At 45.2% G+C, this 27595-nt stretch overlaps 2 protein-coding genes across 2 annotated transcripts in view; one reads left to right on the forward strand and one right to left on the reverse strand.

Moving 5' to 3' along the window:
• LOC138801669 (mas-related G-protein coupled receptor member H-like) overlaps positions 1-27595 on the reverse strand; it is a 566124-nt gene that overhangs the window by 152371 nt on the left and 386158 nt on the right. The gene's annotated exons all lie outside the window — the stretch shown is intronic.
• LOC138800602 (alpha-taxilin-like) lies at positions 1387-27555 on the forward strand. The gene is made up of 4 exons (XM_069982392.1): positions 1387-1766; positions 6108-6231; positions 25238-25311; positions 26213-27555. The coding sequence occupies exons 1-4, from the start codon at positions 1457-1459 to the stop codon at positions 26758-26760; spliced, it is 1056 nt and encodes a 351-aa protein (XP_069838493.1). The 5' UTR covers positions 1387-1456; the 3' UTR covers positions 26761-27555.

Consider the following 27595-nt stretch of genomic DNA (forward strand, 5'->3'; position numbering starts at 1 on the left):
GTAGAAGACTGAAGAATATTAGAAATAGAGGAATACTTTTGGCCGTGTTTCGACCTTTGTTGTTGTGATGTCACCTGTTGCCCTACAATGTCAGGTAATCCATCCTAACAGGGTGACACAAGCCCCAGACCTTGCTACCTGAGTTGAGCAGGGTGGCCAAATTACCTGGTTACACGCGCTTCGAGATAGAGTAAGTAGGCTTGTAGCAACTTTGCTCTATCCGGATCAGCTCCTCTTGTTTCAGGATACTGTCCTGCAATTTATACGTGTTCTCTCTGTGGGTTGGGGTGTTCTCTGACTTGTTCTCTCCTTAGTAGCTTAGCACTGCATAGTTGGATCAAAGATAGCGATTAAAAGAAATGTCTCTCCGTCTCCCATGTGCATCCACTACCACACTCCTGACTAGACTACACTGGATACTGACTGGAGGGTGGGACCTGGCAAGGCCATGGCCCAACTGGACTACAACAAGGACTGTCTTGTCTTGCGTCCTCTCTCTACCAAGACTTGAATTAGATTTACTAAGTGTGGGCGTGTACTTCCTCTCCCCATGTGACAACTTCATACAGGAGGTGTAATGTCCCCTGTGAGTGGTGGAGAAGAGCGTACAAAGGGAGAAAGGAACATTGAGATAGATGAAGAAAAGAGGAGAGCTCTTATTGGTGCGCAGATTTCAATAAACAATAACCCCTGGGTTACTACAATTGTGCAACATACAAGTGAATATACAGATAAAAGCGACATCTAGTGGCAAAACTTAAGTATGACTTTATTACCACGTTTACTTGAAGTACAGACTTTTGCGAGAGCTGTACAAAGTAGCAACACCCGTGGTGGTGGTGGTGGGGGGGCAAACCCCTCATGTGCCATGTGCAGGTCTTCTCATATACATGAGTTCCTACCACCACCGCAAAGCCAGCGCCCATGGGAATGGGGGGGGGGGGGGGGGCAAACCAACAGTCCAGCAACCCCAATGTAGCAGGACCACGCCGCCCTGCAGACACAGCAAGCAGAGGCAATGGCCGCCAGCCAACACCAGTGTGAACAGGTCTAGAAGCTTACTCCATGTGCTGCAAGTTAGGCTGAGAGAAAGAAAAGGTGCTTACCATGCATCCCACTTCTGCAACCACCGGTAATCAAATGCCACACGCTCAGATTCAGAAGGGCCCGGGTGTGCTACAGATTCACTCATCTCTAGTGGTCAGGTGTTGTAGTGGGGTATAAGGGGGGGGGGGGGCACAAGAACAATTGCCCACGTCTATACCACCTTATAGCCTACAGGGGCAGTAATAGACGGTATCAGTATCGACATGAGGAAATGTTCGGAAGGACTGTGGATGTAACCTGAGTCTATGCTGGAGATGCAGGAGGGTTAATACCTGTAAGGACTTTACTGGGGAGGACTTTGTCTCATTCCAGTCCGTCAGTCACTAAGGAGAAAGCAATCTGAGCAGACATGGAAGAAATGAGACAATTCATTCAAAGCTTTAGCTTTGATCATTGTAAGAGCGGAAACCAAGGCTTCGACCGCATTCTCATCCAGCTCTTCGGCCTCTTGGGTCATGGGAAGTCCTCATTCATTAACACCTGCATCTACGTCTGGGAAGATGGAGAATTCCAGAACTGGTCGAAGTCTCGGGGAGGAGACGGAGGAAAAACAACAGAGAGGATCCCGTATCAACTCACGGGGAACATCACCCTGGTGGACAACAGAGGCTGCGCTAAGATGGACGACCACGAAACGGGAGAAATCTACGCTCAGCTCGGTGAGTACTGGACCCAGGTAATCCGGTCTCTAAGGCCGTGTTCACATGGTCAGGATTTAATAGCAGTTGTTGGATGTAAAGCCAGGATCTCCTTTTCTCATCTGTTTCTGGCTTTGTATTGAATAATTGTAATTATTGCACCAAGTCATATCAGAGCAGACCCCAAAGCTGTGGGTGGAATCGGAAGGGACCCCCCCCCCCCCCCCTCGCAGCAGAATAAGCAGTCAGGACAGTCAAAAATGTATGTTGAAAATCTGCTGTGTTTTCAGACAGAAGGAAGTTATCAATGCATGAGGATTAAAGGGATATTCCACTCACACATAACTGGTGATATGACATGGAGAGAGAGGAGCGGCCGCACATCCCACACGTGGCTGACACGTATCCTGCCAATTTGGGTCATGTGGGTCTTAAGGGGGAGTGCGAGCTGCTCAGAAAAGGGAGAACTGTAAAACACGACATGGAGAGAGAGGAGCGGCCGCAAATCCCACATATGGCTGACACTAATGCCGCTAGGCCTATTTTAAAAACCGTCAGGGTGACGGTATATAATCTGATCAAACCATAATAGCCCCGTGTACCACGTGCAGGTCCCCTGGTTCACACGGGTCCCTACGCTTAATTCACACTGTGTCGGTCAGCGACCGCCATCCCCGCAACTTGTGTTGTTTGGGGGCAGCCTTCCCCGCCGGTGATGCCGTCTGGGTTTTGGTGGGGCATTTTGGATTTGGTCCTGTGACATTGGGGTTGCGGGGCCGTTCCATGGCCTCCCTTCCCTGCATGTGCACGCTTTGCAGGGTTGGCGGTCACTGACCGACACGGTGTATAGTTAGTGTAGGGACCCGTGTGAACCGGGGACCTGCACGTGGTACAGGGGGCTATTATGGTTTGATCAAATTATATACAGACACCCTGGTGTTGATTTTAAATACAGGCCTAGCGGCATTAGTGTCAGCCATAGATGGGATGTGCAGCCGTTCCTTTCTCTCCATGTCGTGTATAACTTTTGATATGTTGCTTCCCATGGTGAGACTAACAATCCCTTTAATACTTGTTATTAAATATTCAGTCTCCTACCCCCAGTTCTCAGCTGCTGCTTTCTGCTGAAGACACAAAAATCTGCATGAGCTTTTCTCTCTGTCTCCCCATACCCCCTCCTTTCTGAGACAGCTGATGTAAACAAGTCCCTAGCAGGCTGTATCTGCAACATTGTAACTTCTCTGTAATGCTGGGAGGATTAATAACAGTTCATTAGCAACCTGACCTTAGAATAATCCTAACATCATTACAAAGGAGCAAAAAAGTGGCAGATAAAGCCTGCCAGAGGCTTGTTTACATCAGCTGTCTTAGATGGGGGGCGGGGGGGGGGGGGGGGAGACAAAGGACCCTTGAAATTTCTTATATCAGACAAACATAACTGGGAATGGAGAGCTGAGGAACCTCCAATATTCTATCTAGTCTACTCTCAGTCTATTTCATTGCTGTTTCTCTTTTCCGGTGTGAAGCCTCAACTCAGCATTAAACCTGAACATATATACTGTAAATGATGTAAAAAAAAAAGATATTCTGATCATACTGTTTTTAATTTGTAATTGAGAATTCATTAAAGTAAAAATAAAAAAAGCTAAATAAATAAAAAAATTAATTACTCCCAAAAAATCCTGACCACTAGGTGTCTCCCTTTGCTGTCCACTGCCTGTTGTTATGGAAAATCTGTCTCTAGTTACAGCCTCACCAAGACAGTAAGCAGGGGAAGGGCTTAGCATATGTTATGTGCACAAAGAGGGAAGAGAGTGTAACCCCTTCCTTGCTGTGCTGCTATTGGGGGCACAGCTCAGTCACTCCATTACATAATGTACTGTAAGAATCAGTCCCAGTGTGGTCAGTGACAGCACATTCATCAGCACTGCCGTGTCATAGCAGAGAGGAGTAGGTGCTATGCTGTATATGTATACTGGGAAACCGTCCAGCTCTGCTCCATGGAGTGGACTCTCAGGGGCTCGGTGAAAGCAGCGAGAGACCCAAATCCCCCCTTGTCCCCACTCAGTAACCAAACGCTGCTTGTCAGGGCTAGTACTGAGCCTGAAAAGTAATATTCCATGGTACACACTGTTTCAACCCTAGGTGCATAGCTATATAGGACTCACATATAGGAGCCCAACACACACGGTGGCTTCACTCTGTCTGTACCTCTGGCTTACACTGTGGTGCCTCGCTCCATCTGGAGGTTAAAGGGTTACTCTAGCCAATGAAACTTTGTGCTGTAGAGCTGGGGCTGTATAGAAAGTAACAGAGATGCTACTCTTACCTACCTGCTCCTCTGGGGTCCTCCTGTACCGTCTTCAGGTCTCCTGCTACTTACAAGAAAGACTTATCTCCACAATGTAGGTAGTCACTGACCGCTACCTTGTCCTGCTTCAGTCAGTGATTGGCTGAGCGAGCTGTCACTGCTAAGACAAGTCTGTTATAGGAGCGGCAGCAAAAGCCGTCAGCGGGGGACAAGAAGACGCCGCAATAGGACGCAGAATCCGTCATACCCACCCATATAAATTATCACTCTCATGTATCACAAGGAAGGATAAAGAGAAGAGTAATAGAGAGAGGTCAGAGAAGGAGGGTCATGTGACCAACATCCCAACTCTGCTGGGATGGAGATATATATACACTACAGTTCAAAAGTTTGGGGTCACCCAAACAATTTAGTGTTTTCCATGAAAAGTCACACTTCTTCACCCCCATACGTTGTGAAATGAATAGAAAGTAGAGACAAGACATTGACAAGGTTAGAAATACTGATTTGTATGTGAAATAACATTGTTCTTCCATCACACTTTGCTTCCGTCCCAGAATCCTCCTTGTGCACCAATTCCAGCATTGCCCACCTTTGGCATTCTAGCTATTAATCTGTTGGGGTAAGCTGGAGAAATTGCCCCCCACGCTTCTAGAAGCAGCTCCCACAAGTTGGATTGGTTGGATGGGCACTTCTGGCGTACCATACGGTCCAGCTGCTCCCACAATGGGGTGGTGATCTGGTGACTGCGCTGGCCACTCCATTACCTAGGATAGAATACCAGCTGCTGCTTCTGCCGGAAATAGTTCTTGCACAATTTGGAGGTGTTTAGGGTCATTGTCCTGTTGTAGGATGAAATTGGCTCCAACCAAGCGCTGCCCACTGGGTATGGCATGGCGGTGCAGAGTGATGGCCTTCCTTATTCACAATCCCTATTACCCTGTACAAATCTCCCACCTTACCAGCACCAACCCCAGACCATCACATGACCTCCACCACGTATAACAGATGGCGTCAGGCATTCTTCCAGCATCTTCTCATTTCTTCTGCGTCTCACAAACCTTCTTCTTTGTCATCCAAACACCTCAAACTTGGATTCATCCGTCCACAACACTTTTTTCCAGTCTCCCTCTGTCCAATGTCTCTGTTCTTTTGCCCATCTTACTCTTTTTCTTTTATTGGCCAGTCTCAGATATGGCTTTTTCTTTGCCGCTCTGCCCTGAAGCCCAAAATCCGGCAGCCGCCTCTTCCCTGTAGATGGTGACACTGGTGTTTTGCGGGTACTATGTAATGAAGATGCCAGTCGGGGACCTGTGAGGTGTCTGTTTCTCAAACTAGAGACTCTAATGTGCTTATCTTCTTGCTTAGTTGTGCAACGTGGCCTCCCACTTCTTTTTCTACTCTAGTTAGAGCCTGTTTGTGCTGTCCTCTGAAGGGAGTAGTACACACCGTTGTAGGAAATCTTCAATTTCTTAGCAATTTCTGGCATGGAATAGCCTTCATCTCTAAGAACAAGAATAGACTGTCGAGTTTCAGATGAAAGTTCTCTTTTTCTGGCCATTTTGAGCGTTTAATTGACCCCACAAATGTGATGCTCCAGAAACACAATCTGCTCAAAGGAAGGTCAGTTTTGTAGCTTCTGTAACGAGCTAGACTGTTTTCAGATGTGTGAACATGATTGCACAAGGGTTTTCTAATCATCAATTATCCTTCTGAGCCAATGAGCAAACACCTTGTACCATTAGAAGACTGGAGTGATAGTTGCTGGAAATGGGCCTCTATACACCTATGTAGATATTGCACCAAACACCAGACATTTGCAGCTAGAATAGTCAGTTACCACATTAGCAATGTATAGAGGGGATTGGTTTAAAGTTAGGACTAGTTTAACGTTATCTTCATTGAGAAGTACAGCGCTTTTCCTTCAAAAATAAGGACATTTCAATGTGACCCCAAACTTTTGAACGGTAGTGTATATATATATATATATATATATATATATATATATATATATATATTTTTTTTATAATCTTCTCCTGTCACTCCGCCAGGTAATCTGCTGCCTCTTGGTAAAACGGTGGAATGGAGCAAAGGATTTGGACTTGCAGAAAGGATAGTCAGAGCCGAGAAACAAGTCAAGACCTCAGATTTTATTGTTCCTGTGTTTGTGCACAGGTGAGTACAAGACCGAACCCCGACACATCTACACGGGGAGGAACACACTCTTCTAGAACTAAAATTCTAGCCTTCTCCATAGGGGCAGTATTATGTTAGTATATTCCTGTATATAGGAGCAGTATTATAGTAGTTATATCCCTGTATATAGGGAGCAGTATTATAGTAGTTATATCCCTGTATATAGGAGCAGTATTATAGTAGTATATTCCTGTATATAGGAGCAGTATTATAGTAGTATATTCCTGTATATAGGAGCAGTATTATAGTAGTTATATTCCTGTATATAGGAGTAGTATTATAGTAGTATATTCCTGTATATAGGGAGCAGTATTATAGTAGTTATATTCCTGTATATAGGGAGCAGTATTATAGTAGTTATATTCCTGTATATAGGAGCAGTATTATAGTAGTATATTCTTGTATATAGGGAGCAGTATTATCGTAGTTATATCCCTGTATATAGGGAGCAGTATTATAGTAGTTATATCCCTGTATATAGGAGCAGTATTATAGTAGTATATTCCTGTATATAGGAGCAGTATTATAGTAGTATATTCCTGTATATAGGAGCAGTATTATAGTAGTTATATTCCTGTATATAGGGAGCAGTATTATAGTAGTTATATTCCTGTATATAGGAGCAGTATTATAGTAGTTATATTCCTGTATATAGGAGCAGTATTATAGTAGTTATATCCCTGTATATAGGAACAGTATTATAGTAGTTATATTCCTGTATATAGGAGTAGTATTATAGTAGTTATATTCTTGTATATAGGGAGCAGTATTATAGTAGTTATATCCCTGTATATAGGGAGCAGTATTATAGTAGTTATATCCCTGTATATAGGAGCAGTATTATAGTAGTTCTATCCCTGTATATAGGGGGCAGTATTATAGTAGTATATCCCTGTATATAGGGGGCAGTATTATAGTAGTTATATCCCTGTATATAGGGAGCAGTATTATAGTAGTATATTCCTGTATATAGGAGCAGTATTATAGTAGTATATTCCTGTATATAGGAGCAGTATTATAGTAGTTATATTCCTGTATATAGGGAGCAGTATTATAGTAGTTATATTCCTGTATATAGGAGCAGTATTATAGTAGTTATATTCCTGTATATAGGAGCAGTATTATAGTAGTTATATTCCTGTATATAGGAGCAGTATTATAGTAGTTATATCCCTGTATATAGGAGCAGTATTATAGTAGTTATATTCCTGTATATAGGGAGCAGTGTTATAGTAGTTATATTCCTGTATATAGGAGCAGTATTATAGTCGTTATATTCCTGTATATAGGGGGCAGTATTATAGTAGTATATTCCTGTATATAGGAGCAGTATTATAGTAGTATATTCCTGTATATAGGAGCAGTATTATAGTAGTATATTCCTGTATATAGGAGCAGTATTATAGTAGTATATTCCTGTATATAGGAGCAGTATTATAGTAGTTATATTCCTGTATATAGGGAGCAGTATTATAGTAGTATATTCCTGTATATAGGAGCAGTATTATAGTAGTTATATTCCTGTATATAGGGGGCAGTATTATAGTAGTTATATTCCTGTATATAGGAGCAGTATTATAGTAGTTATATTCCTGTATATAGGGGCAGTATTATAGTAGTTATATTCTTGTATATAGGAGCAGTATTATAGTAGTTATATTCCTGTATATAGGAGCAGTATTATAGTAGTTATATTCCTGTATATAGGAGCAGTATTATAGCAGTTATATTCCTGTATATAGGGGGCAGTATTATAGTAGTATATTCCTGTATATAGGAGTAGTATTATAGTAGTTATATTCCTGTATATAGGAGCAGTATTATAGTAGTTATATTCCTGTATATAGGGGGCAGTATTATAGTAGTTATATTCCTGTATATAGGGGGCAGTATTATAGTAGTAAATTCCTGTATATAGGAGCAGTATTATAGTAGTATATTCCTGTATATAGGAGCAGTATTATAGTAGTATATTCCTGTATATAGGAGCAGTATTATAGTAGTATATTCCTGTATATAGGAGCAGTATTATAGTAGTTATATCCCTGTATATAGGGGGCAGTATTATAGTAGTTATATTCCTGTATATAGGGGTTACTATTATAGTAGTTATATTCCTGTATATAGGGAGCAGTATTATAGCAGTTATATTCCTGTATATAGGGGGCAGTATTATAGTAGCGCAATACCTTATCCAGACTTGTGCTGCTTGGGGGCGACCTTCTCCGCCGGCGGTGCTGGCCGGGTTCTGGTGTGGTGTTTTTGGGTCTGGTCCTGTGGCATGGGGGGTCGCAGGGCCGTCCCATGGCCCCCGTTCCCTGGCTGTGCACGCCTGCGGGGTTGGTGGCCACTGACTGGCACGGTGTGGACTTAGTGTAGGGACCCATGTGTATCAGATACCGGCACGAGGTACATGGGGCAGTATGGCTTGATCAATTCATACACAAAATTCTGATGTGTTTTTTATTTAGCCAAGCGGCACTAGTATCAGCCATAGGTGTGAGGTGCAGCACTCTGTTTCTTCCCTGAACCGCATTATAGTAGTTATATTCCTGTATATAGGGGGCAGTATTATAGTAGTTATATTCCTGTATATAGGAGCAGTATTATAGTAGTTATATTCCTGTATATAGGGGTTAGTATTATAGTAGTTATATTCCTGTATATAGGAGCAGTATTATAGTAGATATATCCCTGTATATAGGGGGCAGTATTATAGTAGTTATATTCCTGTATATAGGAGCAGTATTATAGTAGTTATATCCCTGTATATAGGAGCAGTATTATAGTAGTTATATTCCTGTATATAGGGGGCAGTATTATAGTAGTTATATTCCTGTATATAGGGGGCAGTATTATAGTAGCTATATTCTTGTATATAGGAGCAGTATTATAGTAGTTATATTCCTGTATATAGGAGCAGTATTATAGTAGTTATATTCCTGTATATAGGGGGCAGTATTATAGTAGTTATATTCCTGTATATAGGGGGCAGTATTATAGTAGCTATATTCTTGTATATAGGAGCAGTATTATTGTAGTTATATAAGCACAAGCCATTGAGATAGACAGTAGAAACCAGCGGCACTCACCGGGTTAATGCAGCAATCGTGGTTTATTTACAAGATGTCATCATGCAGGTGACTTCAGGGCAGTGAGAGACAGGTCCAAGGGTGCTGTGCACCGTGGCTACAGCCGTTTCGCGGGCTAACTTTCCCGCTTCATCTGGCCTCCTGGGTTTGAATCGGTTGTCAGTTTAAAGCCTCGTCTTCTGACATCACCGATAGGGGGGGGTGTAAAACACCCAATCCAAAACAAAACACCATGTGAACAAGTCCTACAATTAAAAACATGTAAGCAAGATGTGGGGACGTAAAGAACAGGTCAGAGAGCTAATGCACTGGTTCTTATGCATCTGACTATGTACTATGTGGTTTTTACTCCTATGTATGTTAGCAGAGCGAATGTGACTTCTTGTGAGTAGTAGGCTCATTTAAGAATGGATACAATGTGTCTAGTAGCCCGCTGGGGCTGCCGGATCGCTGTGCTGGCTATCTCCCTATCACGTAAGGTCACTTAACCTGGACATACAAACAATTTCAGAATACTACGGTTTGCACATCTACTTGCTTGGTTATAGTAGTTATATTCTTGTATATAGGAGCAGTATTATAGTAGTTATATTCTTGTATATAGGAGCAGTATTATAGTAGTTATATCCCTGTATATAGGGGCAGTATTATAGTAGTGATATTCCTGTATATAGGAGGCAATTTTTATTGGTATAAAACAAACATAAATACAGAAATACTTTTCCATCAGAATAAATAAAAAATAATCATACAGTATAACTTATACTTTTGCAAAGGAAAATAAATTTATACTAATTGTAACTTAAGTCCATTTTAACTAAAGGGGAAAAGAAATAAAAGTAAATAAATAAATAATAGCCTCCATGACAATATACAATATACAATACAATACAATACAATACATTAGTCCAGATGGACGTTCCTCCATAATCTGATGTTCTCCCCTTTTTTCCTGACCTCTAGTGCCTGGATCCACCTGAGCTCTGACAGAATGAGGGATATAGCTTTGGTGGGATTGAATGTCTCACTATGTATGGAGACTCGTGTTCTTGTGTGCCAGTGATAGTACTTGGTCACAGAGATGATCAGATACAGGGCCCCCGGTTGATGTTATTCCCATTAGATGTGACCCCATAGATGATTTCTGGGTATTTCAGGGACTGTAATGTTGGGATCCTTAGCTTGGCTGATATGTCACACCAGATTTTCCGTCCACCCCAACACTCTGAGATGAAGTGATCCATAGTCTCCTCCTGCTGACAACCCAAGGGACACATGCGATCTGACACACTGAGGAACTTTAGGTTTCCCCTAACAAAAAGCTTCCCCTGTAATGAAAGCCAAGCAATATCCCAGAACTTAGGGGGGAGCCGCGGATCATTGAGAAGCCTCAGACTATCCTGCAGGGTTGTGGTCGGACAGTCTCTAAGTACAGGCTGTACACTGTAGAAGGTCCTACACACTCTGGAGTATAGATCTCTCCTGGTTTTACTCTCAATGAAACACTTATCTATACCCCATTTCTTGAGACATCGTATTCCATACTCCAGATACTGGGGAAGGTGTCCAGGAGTCAATCTCCCCCTCTTGAGACTGCCGCCTCGCATCCAAGGTTCTGCAAAAGGCAATATCCAATCCCTGATACTATTCACCCACAGAGGACTGTTGTTTGAGTCCAGGCAACCAAAATTAACTTTAAGAAACATGGAGTCAAAAAACACCCTTGGATTTAACATATCTAGCCCACCCTCTTTCCTCTGCAGGTAAGTTATCCCTCTTTTTACTGGGTTCAACCTGTTCCCCCATAAGAGCTGGAAGAACAGGCTAAAGAGCCTAGCCGAGAAAGATTCTGGCAAAGGAAAGACGACAGAGACGTACAAGAAGACGGGGACCAGGTAAGTCTTCAACATTGAGATCCGCTCTCTATAGGTCAGCCTCCAGTTCTTCCACCGCTGAACCTTTACATTTCCGGCATCCAACTTCTCTTCCCAATTTAACCTGGAATTATCGTCCCTCCCAAATTTAACCCCAAGGATCTTAATATGGGTGGAGGCCTTGGCAAACTGCGGCAGATCAAAATCTGGGTCTGTACTCAATGTCCAGAGAGCTTGACTCTTCTCAAGGTTGACCAGAGACCCTGAGGCCTCCGAGTAGCTTCTGATGGCTGCAGACAACATCTCCACCTCACGAGGCTCAGATATCACTACAGTCACATCATCCGCGTAGGCAACAACATCCAGGGGCAAGCAATGGGGGACTGGTACCCCCTGAAAACCACACCGCTGCAGCGATCTCAGGAACGGATCGATAGCAAACACATACAGCAGTGGACTCAGTGGGCAACCTTGTCGCACCCCTGCCTCTACCCTGAACGTGCCACCCTGCCAACCATTGATCAGAGGAAAGCTCTCAGCCTCACAATACAAAGTTCTCAGCCAATCTATGAATTGTCCCGGAATACCGTACTTTGATAAAGTGGCCCATAGATACGCATGATCTACTCTGTCAAAGGCTTTAGCCTGGTCAAGACCAACAACATATCTCCCACACCCAAGGGCTTTACATCTCTCAAACATCTCACGAATAGAGAGCACCGCTCCAGAGATGTTCCGCCCTTTTACCGTGCCATACTGACAGCCTGCCAACAGTGCCGGGGACAAACAAACTAATCTAGAAAACAGAATTTTTGCCAGAATTTTCCTGTCGACATTCAAGAGGGCAATTGGCCTCCAGTTCTTGATGTCGCTAGGGTCTTTACCTTTAGACAGCAGAATTAGCGATGAGACCCTCATGGATGGAGGCATCAGGTGATTTTCTAGACAATTCCTATATACATCCACGAGGATTGGAGCCAAGAGGTCTCTGAATTTCTTATAAAATTCAGCTGTAATACCATCTGGACCTGGTGCCTTCTTCAGATGTAACTTATCAATGGCCTCTTTGACCTCCTCCACCGATAATTCTGCTGTCAAAGGAGAAAAGTCCAAATCATTAGTATCAGGCACTGGAGTTGCCTCCAAGAATTGGGTCACTTTTTCTTTATCCAAAGCCTTCCTCTGAAACAAGTCAGTATAGTAAGATCTCACGACCCCCAGGATACCCTCCCGCGATTCCTGCAAAACACCCTGGGAGTCAGTGAGACCGCTGACAGATTTCTTTGCCACGCGCTCCCTGCAACTCTCGAAGGGATCAGGAGACCCTAAGGACCCATAATCCCGTTCAACCACCAGGGAGGTATACCTGCTATACTGATACTGCCTCATCTCAGATTTCAGCCGGTCAATCCTTTGTTGGTCATCCCCTCCCGCCGAATAGAGTGACTCCAATTCTTTACGCAGTCTTAGATACTGGCCATACTTACTCTTCCCTCTTTTAATAGACAGTTTCCTCAAGAGGGAGCCGATCTCCTCCTTGACATCCTCCCACCAGTCAGCCATGTTGTCATAAAAATCCACTCTCTCAAGTTGGTTCTGGAGGAGGGAGTGAATACAATTCTGGACATAAACATCATCCAGGAGGCTGGAATTAAGTTTCCATAACCCCCTACCAAGATCTGGGCGTTTGGCAACTCCCAGGCAGAAACACAAGGCCAGGTGGTCGGAGTATGGGACGGCTTTCTCATTTATCCCGCTAACAGTTTCTGTGGGATTCACAAACGCCAGATCTATTCTACTCCTCCTATCACCACAGCAGTATGTGAATTTCGGCCTCCTCCCACCCTGTGAAAAGACGTCACTCAGACCAGCCTGCAAAATGATGTTATTAAGGACTGTAGAGTCCCTGACCACAGCTCTGCCGGAGGACCTGTCACCTGATGACCGGGCAACATTAAAGTCTCCAGCTAATACAACAGGAATAGAGGTAAATAGGTATGGCTTCACCTCATTAAGGACATGGATCCTTTCAGTCACTGTCTGTGGGCCATAGATGTTAATAAACCTCAGCCGTCTGCCGTGGACAGTGACCTCAAGGACCAGACACCTCCCCATAACAACCTCAGTCATCCTATGTACAGTCACGTCAGTGGTGTTAAACAATATGGCTACTCCAGCATAAGGCTCTACAGCCAGTGACCAAAAGGACGGACCAGACGTCCAATCTCTCTGGGCCTCAGACAACAGTCCAGATGACGTCAGACGTGTCTCCTGTAAGAAGATGACATCAGCATTCAGGTGTCTCAGATGGTCGTATACTGCATGTCTCGTCCTTCTTACTTTTATACTGTTGGCATTACTGGAGATGATGTTTAATGAGAACCCAGCCATGAGAAGACAATAGAAGAAGACCATATACGTGACTGCCATCATCACATGTCAGAGTCGCTGTCTCTACCTCCAGTCTCCATGTCTGAATGTGTCGGAGTCTCTATAGTGGGGGTTTTCTTTTTTGTGCGGGGGAGCCCTGTGTCCTCTTCACACTCTTTATCAATCCTTTCTAGCTCTTTCTCATAGTCACCATCTGATTCTGAGAGGACATCATATCTATTAGATAAGACCATGACTCCATCACCGCTAGAGACCTGTTTCTTTGCCCTCTGGCCTGCACTGGGACTCTCCTCAGGTTTGCGGGTGGACGGGTCTTTTTTCTTCCTCTTGTTACTCTTTATTTCCTCAAAAACAGACGGTGACATAGAGGAGACTACTTGTGGCTGCTGCTGGTCTGAGGTGGCCTGTGTGTGTCCCTGCACCCCCTCTGTGCATCTCTGTACCCCTGCTGTGTGTGCTTGCACCCCCTCCGTGTGTCTCTGTACCCCCTCTGTGTGTGCTTGCACCCCCTCTGTGCATCTCTGTACCCCTGCTGTGTGTGCTTGCACCCCCTCTGATGATGGACCTGGTGTTAAATTGTCGGACCCCTGCTGGACCTCCTGTCTGGTCAGTACTGTCCCTGATATTAGAGCCTCCTCCTCTAAGACATCTGCCGCCGCCAGCAAGTCCTGGTCAGGGAGATCTCCACATATGTTGTGCCAGGCATCTGGGCATTCCCTGTGCGGGTGGCCAATCCTACCACATAGGTTACAGCGGATGTTCTTGCAGATGGAACTGACATGGCCGACCTCCCCACACAGGTTGCACCTCAGCACCGTGCACACACTCGCCACATGACCCAGTTTACCACACTTGAAGCATTTCCTAGGCTGCCCAGGATAGAAACAGACCCCCTTCTCTCTCCCAATGAAGAAGGAATTGGGGAGATGCAGCGTGATGTTATTGTGCTGGCGCAGCTTTACCAGTGCCCTCCACCCGCCTGTCCAGATACCATCATCATCACGGGCTTTGGTGAGGTCAGACATGAGGTCACAGTGTCGCCTGAGCCATACCACTATATCCTGGGGGGGAACAGACTCATTCCAGAAGATTATATTTACAGTAGCGGTATCAGGCTTAGAAATGGGAATGAGAATGAACTTATTCCAGCCCTCTGTGTCCCTAAACCTGGGAAACTGCGCCCAAAACCGATCCAGACTGGACATAAGCTTAAAGCTAACGTCATAGCCCTGTCTGTCTGGAAGGTTTATTACGGCCAGGATGTCGGCTGGTGTAAACCCCATCTGGTGGCACAGGAGTTCCCGGATCACTAGTCTCCTGGCAGGGAGGTCTTCTTTGTTGCCCTTATGCTTAAACCTCACCACGTTCCTCCTCTTAAACGCCTGGCCGGTATAATGGGCACTGGGGGTGAATGATGGAGCACCCCGACTCCAGGCGTTTCTGGGAGGTTCCTGACGGGGGGCACTCTCAGGGGGTTTAGGGTGAGGATCGGTACTAGAAGGGGCAGCCAAAACCTGTGGGGGTAATGGGGGGAAATCACATGCAACATTATTTTCTATCTCCACCACCCCATCAACCATGGCATCATCAGATGGTTCCATGTCCCACACAGACTGTGTATCCCCTCCAACCCCTGACCCCTCAGCTACACCATGACCACCACTACTGTCCACAGTATGACACCCAGATGACTGTCCACTGTCCTGCCGCTGTGCAGTGTTGGCTGGGACTTGTGGTGCCAATGCTGTTATTACTGGGAATTGTAGTCCACGTGCTGCTGTTTGAGGGAAAGGTAAACCATGACCTCCATCACTGTCCACAGTCTTACACACAGATGACTCCCCATTATCCTGCTGCTGTGCAGTGTTGGCTGGGACTTGTAGTGCCTTTGCTGTTACTCCTGGAACTTGTAGTCCATGTGCTGCTGCCTGAGGGTCAGACACAGCATGATCACCATTACTATCCATAGTCTCACACACCAATGACTCTAAACTGTCCTGCTGCCGTGCAGTGTTGGCTGGGACTTGTAGTGCATGTGCAGTCTGAGGGATAGTTTGTTGCTCAGGGACAGCCGGAGATGTTTTTGGCTGTTGTCCCTGCTGGTGTTTCTTGCCCTCCTGGAACACAAAGCTTGGGGCCTGCAGGATGACACGGGGCCCTCGCTGGGACATAGACGCAGCGTCTGAGGGTCTGGACTGGGATGATACAGTCTGAGCTTGGGCAGCAAAGCGTTCCTGGTTGTGGTAAGTCTCAGCCAGAGGCCCCATCCTCTCCAGGACACAGTCCATCTCCCTCACCACCTCAGCCAGCTCAACGCTCAGTGAGTGCAGCTTAGCATCATACAGGGTGTTACTCTCAGGGTTGACAGTTTTAAGGTTGTATATACAGTCTATTTGTAACTGCAGCATTTGTTTATGGTGTTTAAGCTCCCCCATTCTCCTTACCAGACCTGGGATCTCCTCGGCCATCTGCAGCTCAGGTGCTCTCTTTGCCTCCTTCTCTGTTGGTGCTGCTGGTCTCTCTGGCTTCTCCTCTGGTGTTGGCCTCTGTGGTCTCTCAGGCTGTTTGCAGTCGCCTGGTTCCTGCTTTGCTGCAGATCTGGTCTTGCCATGACCCACCATCCTGGAGACCATCACCTGCTGCCTGATGTTCTCCTGCAGGGTCTGTCTCTCCAGAGATGTCCTCTTCTGTCTGGGTGCAGGAGTGGGGGGCTGTGCACCTGCTGCTTGTCTCACCATGAGTTCACCTTGCTGGCTTGACTTGGGGCTTCCTGCTGCTGCTGCTGCTGTTTCTTTGGTTGTCTTACTGACTTCCATCTTCAAATCTTTCTTTACTGTACTTTTGCTGCTTACATTCACACTGCTGCTTTGCTTACTGGACACTCTGGGATTTTCATCCACTGTAGAATGATGGGAGTTGTCTCCCAGTGTAGGCCTTGGAGCCTGGGCCTCGCTTGGGGAGCTTCCCCACCCAGGGTGGCCCCGCCCTGGGCTTTCTCCAGGCATGAGAGCAATGCAGGAGAGCTACCAACACACGTCCTCACAGGTAGGAGGCAGTATTATAGTAGTTATATTCTTGTATATAGGGGCAGTATTATAGTAGTTATATTCCTGTATATAGGAGCAGTATTATAGTAGTTATATTCCTGTATATAGGAGGCAGTATTATAGTAGTTATATTCCTGTATATAGGAGGCAGTATTATAGTAGTTATATTCTTGTATATAGGAGCAGTATTATAGTAGTTATATTCCTGTATATAGGAGCAGTATTATAGTAGTTATATTCCTGTATATAGGAGGCAGTATTATAGTAGTTATATTCCTGTATATAGGAGCAGTATTATAGTAGTTATATTCCTGTATATAGGTAGCAGTATTATAGTAGTTATATTCCTGTATATAGGAGCAGTATTATAGTAGTATATTCCTGTATATAGGGGGCAGTATTATAGTAGTATATTCCTGTATATAGGGGGCAGTATTATAGTAGTTATATTCCTGTATATAGGAGGCAATTTTTATTGGTATAAAACAAACATAAATACAGAAATACTTTTCCATCAGAAAAAAAATAAATAATCATACAGTTTAACCTATACTTGTGCATAATAAAATAAAATTATGCTAATTGTAACTTAAGTCCATTTTAACTAAAGGGAAATAAAAAGTAAGTAATAGCCTCCGTGACAATATACAATATACAATATACAATACATTAGTCCAGATGGACGTTCCTCCATAATTTGATGTTTTCCCCTTTTTTCCTGACCTCTAGTGCCTGGATCCACCTGAGCTCTGACATAATGAGGGTTATAGCTTTGGTGGGATTGAATGGCTCACTATGGACAGAGACTCGTGTTCTTGTGTGCCAATGATAATATTTGATCACAGAGATGATCAGATACAGGGTCCCTCGGTTGATGTTATTCCCATTAGATGTGACCCCATAGATAATTTCCGGGTTTTTCAGGGACTGTAATGTGGGGATCTGTAGCTTGGTGGATATGTCACACCAGATTTTCCGTCCACCCCAGCAATCTGAGATGAAGTGAAGCATAGTCTCCTCCTGCTGACAACCCAAGGGACACATGCGATCTGACACACTGAGGAACTTTAGGTTTCCCCTAACAAAAAGCTTCCCCTGTAATGAAAGCCAGGCAATATCCCAGAACTTAGGGGGGAGCCGCGGACCATTGAGAAGCCTCAGACTGTCCAGCAGGGTTGTGGTCGGACAGTCTCTAAATACAGGCTGTACACTGTAGAAGGTCTTACACACTCTGGAGTATAGATCTTTCCTGGTTTTACTCTCTATGAAAGATTTATCAATACCCCATTTCTTCAGACATCGTATACCGTACTCCAGATACTGGGGAAGGTGTCCAGGAGTCAATCTCCCCCTCCTGAGACTGCCGCCTCGCATCCAAGGTTCTGCAAAAGGCAATATCCAGTCCCTGATACTATTTACCCACAGAGGACTGTTGTTTGAGTCCAGGCAACCAAAATTAACTTTAAGAAACATGGAGTCAAAGAACACCCTTGGATTTAACATATCTAGCCCACCCTCTCTCCTCTGCAGGTAAGTTATCCCTCTTTTTACTGGGTTCAACCTGTTCCCCCATAAGAGCTGGAAGAACAGGCTAAAGAGCCTAGCCGAGAAAGATTCTGGCAAAGGAAAGACGACAGAGACGTACAAGAAGACGGGGACCAGGTAAGTCTTCAACATTGAGATCCGCTCTCTATAGGTCAGCCTCCAGTTCTTCCATCGCTGAACCTTTACATTTCCGGCATCCAACTTCTCTTCCCAATTTAGCCTGGAATTATCGTCCCTCCCGAATTTAACCCCTAAGATCTTAATATGGGTGGAGGCCTTGGCAAACTGCGGCAGATCAAAATCTGGGTCTCTACTCAATGTCCAGAAAGCTTGACTCTTCTCAAAGTTGACCAGAGACCCTGAGGCCTCTGAGTAACTTCTGATGGCTGCAGACAACATCTCCACCTCACGAGGCTCAGATATCACTGCAGTCACATCATCCGCGTAGGCAACAACATCCAGGGGCAAGCAATGGGGGACTGGTACCCCCTGAAAACCACACCGCTGCAGTGACCTCAGGAACGGATCAATAGCAAACACATACAGCAGTGGACTCAGTGGGCAACCTTGTCGCACCCCTGCCTCTACCCTGAACGTGCCACCCTGCCAACCATTGATCAGAGGAAAGCTCTCAGCCTCACAGTACAAAGTCTTCAACCAATTTATGAATTGTCCCGGAATACCGTACTTTGATAAAGTGGCCCATAGATACGCATGATCTACTCTGTCAAAGGCTTTAGCCTGGTCAAGACCTACAACATATCTCCCACACCCAAGGGCTTTACATCTCTCAAACATCTCCCGGATAGAGAGCACCGCTCCAGAGATGTTCCGCCCTTGTACCGTGCCATACTGACAGCCTGCCAACAGTGCCGGGGACAAACAAACTAATCTAGAAAACAGAATTTTTGCCAGAATTTTCCTGTCGACATTCAAGAGGGCAATTGGCCTCCAGTTCTTGATGTCGCTAGGGTCTTTACCTTTAGACAGCAGAATTAGCGATGAGACCCTCATGGATGGAGGCATCAGGTGATTTTCAAGACAATTTCTATATACATCCACAAGGATTGGAGCCAAGAGGTCTCTGAATTTCTTATAAAATTCTGCTGTAATACCATCTGGACCTGGTGCCTTCTTCAGATGTAACTTATCAATGGCCTCTTTAACCTCCTCCACCGATAATTCTGCTGTCAAAGGAGAAAAGTCCAAATTGTTAGTATCAGGGAGTGGAGTTGCCTCCAAGAATTGGGTCACTTTTTCCTCATCCAAAACCTTCCTCTGAAACAAGTCAGTATAGTAAGATCTCACGACCCCCAGGATACCCTCCCGCGATTCCTGCAAAACACCCTGGGGGTCAGTGAGACCCGAGATTAATTTCTTTGTCACCCGCTCCCGGCAATTCTCAAAGGGACTAGGAGACCCTAAGGACCCATAATCCCGTTCAACCACCAGGGAGGTATACCTACTGTACTGATACTGCCTCATCTCAGATTTCAGCCGGTCAATCCTTTGTTGGTCATCCCCACCCGCCGAATAGAGTGACTCCAATTCTTTACGCAGTCTTAGATACTGGCTATACTTATTCTTCCCTCTCTTAATAGACAGTTTCCTCAAGAGGGAGCGGATCTCCTCTTTGACATCCTCCCACCAGTCAGCCATACTGTCATAAAAATCCACTCTCTCAAGTTGGTTCTGGAGGAGGGAGTGAACACAACACTGGACATAAACGTCATCCAGGAGGCTGGAATTAAGTTTCCATAACCCCCTACCAAGATCTGGACGTTTAGCGACTCCCAGGCAGAAACACAAGGCCAGGTGGTCGGAGTATGGGACGGCTTTCTCACTTATCCTGCTTACAGTTTCTGTAGGATTCACAAACGCCAGATCTATTCTACTCCTCCTGTCACCACAGCAGTATGTGAATTTTGGCCTCCTTCCACCCTGTGCAAAGACGTCACTCAGACCAGCCTGCAAAATCATGTTATTAAGGACTGTAGAGTCCCTGACCACAGCTCTGCCGGAGGACCTGTCACCTGATGACCGGGCAACGTTAAAGTCTCCAGCTAATACTACAGGAATAGAAGTGAATAGGTATGGCTTCACCTCATTAAGGACATGGATCCTTTCAGTCACTGTCTGTGGGCCATAGATGTTAATAAACCTCAGTCGTCTGCCGTGGACAGTGACCTCAAGGACCAGACATCTCCCCATAACAAACTCTGTCATCCTATGTACGGTCACGTCAGTGGTGTTAAACAATATGGCTACTCCAGCATAAGGCTCTACAGCCAACGACCAAAGGGACGGACCAGATGTCCAATCTCTCTGGGCCTCAGACAACAGTCCAGATGACGTTAGACGTGTCTCTTGCAAGAAGATGACATCAGCATTAAGGTGTCTCAGATGGTCGTATACTGCATGTCTCGTCCTTCTTACTTTTATACTGTTGGCATTACTGGAGATGATGTTTAATGAGAACCCAGCCATGAGAAGACAATAGAAGAAGACCATATAAGTGACTGCCATCATCACATGTCAGAGTCACTGTCTCTACCCCCAGTCTCCATATCTGACTGTGTCGGAGTCTCTACAGTAGGTGTTTTCTTTTTTGTGCGGGGGAGCCCTGTGTCCTCTTCACACTCTTTATCTATCCTTCCTAGCTCTTTCTCATAGTCACCATCTGATTCTGAGAGGACATCATATCTATTGGATAAGACCATGATTCCATCACCGCTAGTGACTGGTTTCTTGGCCCTCTGGCCTGCACTGGGACTCTCCTCAGGTTTGCGGGAGGACGGGTCTTTTTTCTTCCTCTTATTGCTCTTAATTTCCTCAAAAACAGATGGTGACTTAGAGGAGACTGTCTGTGACTGCTGTTGGTCTGAGGTGGCCTCTATGGGTGCTTGTACCCCCTCTGTGCGTCTCTGTACCCCCTGTGTGTGTGCTTGCACCCCCTCTGATGATGGACCTGGTGTTACATTATCTGACCCCCGCTGGACCTCCTGTCTGGTCAGTACTGTCCCTGATATTAGAGCCTCCTCCTCTAAGACATCTGCCGCCGCCAGCAAGTCCTGGTCAGGGAGGTCTCCACATATATTGTGCCAGGCATCTGGGCATTCCCTGTGCGGGTGGCCAATCCTACCACATAGGTTACAGCGGATGTTCTTACAGATGGAACTGACATGGCCGACCTCCCCACACAGGTTGCACCTCAGCACCGTGCACACACTCGCCACATGACCCAGTTTACCGCACTTGAAGCATTTCCTGGGCTGACCGGGGTAGAAACAGACCCCCTTCTCTCTCCCAATGAAGAAGGAATTGGGGAGATGCAGCGTGATGTTATTATGCTGGCGTAGTTTCACCAGTGCCCGCCACCCTCCAGTCCAGATCCCATCATCGTCACGGGCTTTGGTGAGGTCAGACATGAGGTCACAGTGTCGCCTGAGCCATACCACTATATCCTGGGGGGGAACAGACTCATTCCAGAAGATGATATTTACCGTGGCTGTATCTGGCTTAGAAATAGGAATGAGGATGAACTTATTCCAGCTCTCTGTGTCCCTAAACCTTGGAAACTGCGCCCAAAACCGATCCAGACTGGACATGAGCTTAAAGCTAACGTCATAGCCCTGTCTGTCTGGAAGGTTTATTACTGCCAGGATGTCGGCTGGTGTAAACCCCATCTGGTGGCACAGGAGCTCCCGGATCACCAGTCTCCTGGCAGGGAGGTCTTCCTTGTTGCCCTTATGCTTGAACCTCACCACGTTCCTCCTCTTAAACGCCTGGCCGGTATAATGGGCACTGGGGGTGAATGATGGAGCACCCCGACTCCAGGCGTTTCTGGGAGGTTCCTGACGGGGGGCACTCTCAGGGGGTTTAGGGTGAGTATCTGTACTAGAAGGGGCAGCCTCAACCTGTGGGGGTAATGGGGGGAAATCACATGCAACATTATTTTCTATCGCCACCACCCCATCTACCATGGCATCATCAGATGGTTCCATCTCCCACACAGACTGCGAATCCCCTCCAACCCCTGACCCCTCAGGTACACCATGACCACCACTACTGTCCACAGTCTGACACCCAGATGACTGTCCACTGTTGGCTGGGACTTGTGGTGCCAATGCTGTTATTCCTGGGACTTGTAGTCCATGTGCTGCTGTTTGAGGGTAAGGTGAACCTTGACCTCCATCACTGTCCACCGTCTGACACACAGATGACGCTCCATTATCCTGCCCCTGTGCAATGTAGTCTGGGACTTGTAGTGCCTTTGCTGTTACTCCTGGGACTTGTAGTCCATGTGCTGCTGCCTGAGGGTCAGACACAGAACGATCAACATTACTATCCTCAGTCTCACGCACCGATGACTCTACACAGTCCTGCTGCCGTGCAGTGTTGGCTGGGACTTGTAGTGCATGTGCACTCTGAGGGATAGGTTGTTGCTCAGGGACGGCCAGAGATGTTTTTGGCTGCTGTGGTCCCTGCTGGTGTTTCTTGCTCTCCTGGAACACAAAACTTGGGGCCTGCAGGATGACACGTGGCCCTCGCTGGGACATAGACGCAGCGTCTGAGGGTCTGGACTGGGATGTTGCAGTTCGTGCTTGTTTTGCAAAGCGTTCCTGGTTGTGGTAAGTCTCAGCCAGAGGCCCCATCCTCTCCAGGACACAGTCCATCTCCCTCACCACCTCAGCCAGCTCAACGCTCAGGGAGTGCAGCTTAGCATCATACAGGGTGTTACTCTCAGGGTGGACAGTTTTTAGATTATATATACAGTCAATCTGTACTTGCAGCATTTGCTTATGGTGTTTTAGCTCCCCCATCCTCCTTACCAGACCTGGGATCTCCTCCGCCATCTGCAGCTCAGGTGCTCTCTCTGGCTCCTTCTCTGCTGGTCTCTCTGGCTCCTTCTCCTCAGGTGTAGGCCTCTGTGGTCTCTCAGGCTTCTCCTCTGGTGTAGGCCTCTGTGGTCTCTCAGGCTGTTTGCAGTCACCTGGTTCCAGCTTTGCTGCAGATCTGGTCTTGCCCTGACCCACCATCCTGGAGACCATCACCTGCTGCCTGATGTTCTCCTGCAGGGTCTGTCTCTCCAGAGATGTCCTCTTCTGTCTGGGTGCAGGAGTGGGGGGCTGTGCACCTGCTGCTTCTCCTGCTTGTCTCACCATGCGCTCACTTTGCTGACTTGGCTTTGAGCTTGCTGCTGCTGCTGCTGCTGTTTCTTTAGCTTTCTCGCTTACTTCCATCTTCATATCTTTACTTTTACTTGTGCCGCTTACTTTCTCTTCATTACTGGTAACTTTGGGATTTTCATCCACCTTAGAATGCTGGGAGTTGTCTCCCAGTGTAGGCCTTGGAGCCTGGGCCTCGCTTGGGGAGCTTCCCCACCCAGGGTGGCCCCGCCCTGGGCTTTCTCCAGGCATCAGAGCAATGCAGGAGAGCTACAAACACACGTCCTCACAGATAGGAGGCAGTATTATAGTAGTTATATTCCTGTATATAGGAGCAGTATTATAGTAGTTATATTCCTGTATATAGGTAGCAGTATTATAGTAGTTATATTCCTGTATATAGGAGCAGTATTATAGTAGTATATTCCTGTATATAGGGGGCAGTATTATAGTAGCTATATTCCTGTATATAGGAGGCAGTATTATAGTAGTTATATTCTTGTATATAGGAGCAGTATTAGGGTATAAACCCACACACCGTATATGCAGCGTATTTGCTGCTGCGATACGCAGCAAACTCGCAGCAAACTCGCAGCAAACTCGCAGCAGATTAGATCTAAATAACTGAACACAGCATCAAATCTGTACCAACAAATCCTCTGCGTTTTTGTTGCATATCTGCTGCATATACGGTGTGTGGGTTCATACCCTTATAGTAGTTATATTCCTGTATATAGGAGCAGTATTATAGTAGTTATATTCCTGTATATAGGAGCAGTATTATAGTAATATATCCCTGTATATAGGGAGCAGTATTATAGTAGTTATATTCCTGTATATAGGAGCAGTATTATAGTAGTTATATTCCTGTATATAGGGAGCAGTATTATAATAGTTATATTCCTGTATATAGGGAGCAGTATTATAGTAGTTATATGTTTGTATATAGGACCAGTATTATAGTAGTTATATTCCTGTATATAGGAGCAGTATTATAGTAGTTATATTCCTGTATATAGGGAGCAGTATTATAGTAGTTATATTCCTGTATATAGGAAGCAGTATTATAGTAGTATATTCCTGTATATAGGAGCAGTATTATAGTAGTTATATTCCTGTATATAGGAGCAGTATTATAGTAGTTATATTCCTGTATATAGGAGCACTATTATAGTAGTTATATTCCTGTATATAGGGAGCAGTATTATAGTAGTTATATTCCTGTATATAGGAGCAGTATTATAGTAGTTATATTCCTGTATATAGGAGCAGTATTATAGTAGTTATATTCCTGTATATAGGGGGCAGTATTATAGTAGTTATATTCTTGTATATAGGAGCAGTATTATAGTAGTTATATTCCTGTATATAGGAGCAGTATTATAGTAGTTATATTCTTGTATATAGGGGTCAGTATTATAGTAGTTATAGTCTTGTATATAGGAGCAGTATTATAGTAGTTATATTCTTGTATATAGGAGCAGTATTATAGTAGTTATATTCCTGTATATAGGGGGCAGTATTATAGTAGTTATATTCCTGTATATAGGGAGCAGTATTATAGCAGTTATATTCCTGTATATAGGAGCAGTATTATAGTAGTTATATTCCTGTATATAGGAGCAGTATTATAGTAGTTATATTTTTGTATATAGGAGCAGTATTATAGTAGTTATATCCCTGTATATAGGAGCAGTATTATAGTAGTTATATTCTTGCATATAGGAGCAGTATTATAGTAGTTATATTCCTGTATATAGGAGCAGTATTATAGTAGTGTTTTATATATATATATATATATATATATATATTTATTTATTTTTTTATTTGTTCATGTTTTTTTTCTCATTTATTCAATTGTTTCTTAGTGTAACAAAAGAAACAAGAAAGGAAGAGAAAGAGGAGTTGAAAATCATGTTTCACACAGCTCAGAAGCTGACAGGTAGTATCTGTCCTCATAGTTTGTATTGTTGGGGTCTGCACACTGTGAGGAGCTCTGGGGTCTTGTTCACACACACTCAGTGCAGTTGTATCACAAGTATTCTTCTTTGTCCATTGTTTATTTCATTGCTGCTGGATTAGTTTTTAGGGGTTTATTTGAAGTCATGTTAGTGAATCTTAGAGGTCTCATTATGTTTCTCCCCATTGATGTCAGTGGAATCTGAGCTTAGTCCAGGAGAAGCTCGGATGCCCCTTCAGGTCAGGGTCAGGGTGTTTTCCACCTTCCCGGTGGTCTGGGCCGGTATACAGCAGTGATCTCAGTCATCTGTCTCAGTTGGCTCTTTCTATATCAGGAATAGGTGACAAATAACTCTCTTACTTTCTTCTGAGACGACTGAATAAGAAGTCTCCTTACTGTGTAGCCTCCTTCCATATTAGACCATAGGAGACCGACGATGACATTTAGCATCACAGGTCATATAGTCATAACCTGACAGGGGATTGGTCAGGAGAGATGGGGGGAGGGGGGCATGATAGGCCCAGAGATAGGGGAGAAAAGTGACAGATCAGCTCCACAAGCAAGTGTCCGACAAGAAATGTGCAGACAGTCGTGTACACACTTAACCCTGTAGTGTCCCCCCCCCCCCGCACGTGTTTGCTGTCAGTGAATGAAACTGTGAAAAACAGAAAATTCTGTTTCATTACACTACATTACTCCTATTACCCTGAGACTATATATAAAGGTTTACACAGTGCCGCCATACACATGTACACGCTCAGCAGCAACGGCCAGGGTTGTGGGACACCGCACCACCACCTCAGTAGATTGGGAGTTGGAATATTTTGTAGACGTTGTGAAGTACGGCCGGAGCTCATGTTATTTCCTATATTTTGTGTTCCAGGGGTTTTCCCTATAGTCGTCCTCACCCATAAGACATCGGGGGCTTTGACTGAAACAGAAGGAATGTTCAGGGACATTGGGGTGGACAGGATCTTCTCCTTTGAAAACTACACCAGAGAAGATCACATGAAAATCAGGGGGAAACACGAGGGGGTCCTGAACTTCCTGTGCGAAGTCATTAAAGACGCTCAGTTCCGTGTGGACCAACCGCGAGATCCATTGAAGGAGATGAAGGAGAGGAAGCAATATGTCCTCAACTACAACATAGAGAGCGCGAAGAAAGAAGAGCGGATGAAGGAGCAGAAGGCAAGGCTCTTAGAGCAAGCCCTGATGGACAAGAAGAAGCAGCAACAGGAGGAGGAGATGAAGAAGAAGAGGATGATACAGCAGCGGCAGCAGATGGAGGAACTGACAAAGCAACAGCAAGAACTGGAGAGGGCGAGAGCTCTGGAGCGGGCGAGACAGGAGGAGGAAGCCAGGGCCCTGGCCGAAAGACTGGCCAAGAAGAAGAATCGGAAAATCCTGGGAATCTTTAAAGTCAAATCATGAAAAATACTCAGGACCCAGACATGAAGAATGGAGAGCCGATAGACAGGTCCTTCTAGCAGTTACCAGAATTCTACAGGACGCCCTAAAGATGAATCTTCTTAGCACCTCCTGCTTGTTCGGTATTCTGTATTCTGTGTTTCTCAACAGATCAATGATCTCATAAATAAAATATCTTCTTTTGTAGCATAAAATAAATCTTAAAGGGAATGCGCCATCAGGTACTTTGCTTTGGATTTTTACCTTAGCGGATCAGTGCTGGCGCAGGGATGACAGTGGCGCGGCCCTTTTTTTTTAACCACCACTGACCCCCAGTGTGACAATCTCCCCCGTGACGCGTCTCTATCAGAAGCAATGCAGGCTGCGTCACAGAGGGGGCTACGTTACACTGGGGTCGGCGGGCCTGCTGACAGTGCTCCCTGCCGGGCCAGTGCGCGGGGATAGACCGCTGCCCTGTGCGCGGGAACAAGGCTGCAGTTCAAAAAAAGGACGGCGTCCCCTGCATCCCCGCGCCGGCAACTATCTGTTAAGGTAAAAAAATCAAAGCAATGTACCTGATGAGGTATTCGCTTCAAATCTAGACAAAACATTCAATAATTAATCCACCAGAAGTATTATGAATGCAGCTCTGAAGACTGATCAAAGCCTGGAGCAACCAATAGGAAGCAGGAAAACTGACGGGGCGCCACTAAACCTGGGGCCACTGCCAGGACCAGTCTTTATACTGCTATACTAGATATGTAGAAAAGCTTATAAACTAATATATAATACAAGAAATAAATCACTTTACAGAAACAACGTCCATCTCATGACTTAAACACACAAAACAGACAGTGAG

Source organism: Dendropsophus ebraccatus, chromosome 9 (assembly GCF_027789765.1).
Source record: "Dendropsophus ebraccatus isolate aDenEbr1 chromosome 9, aDenEbr1.pat, whole genome shotgun sequence".
NCBI classification, from domain to species: Eukaryota; Metazoa; Chordata; class Amphibia; order Anura; family Hylidae; genus Dendropsophus; species Dendropsophus ebraccatus.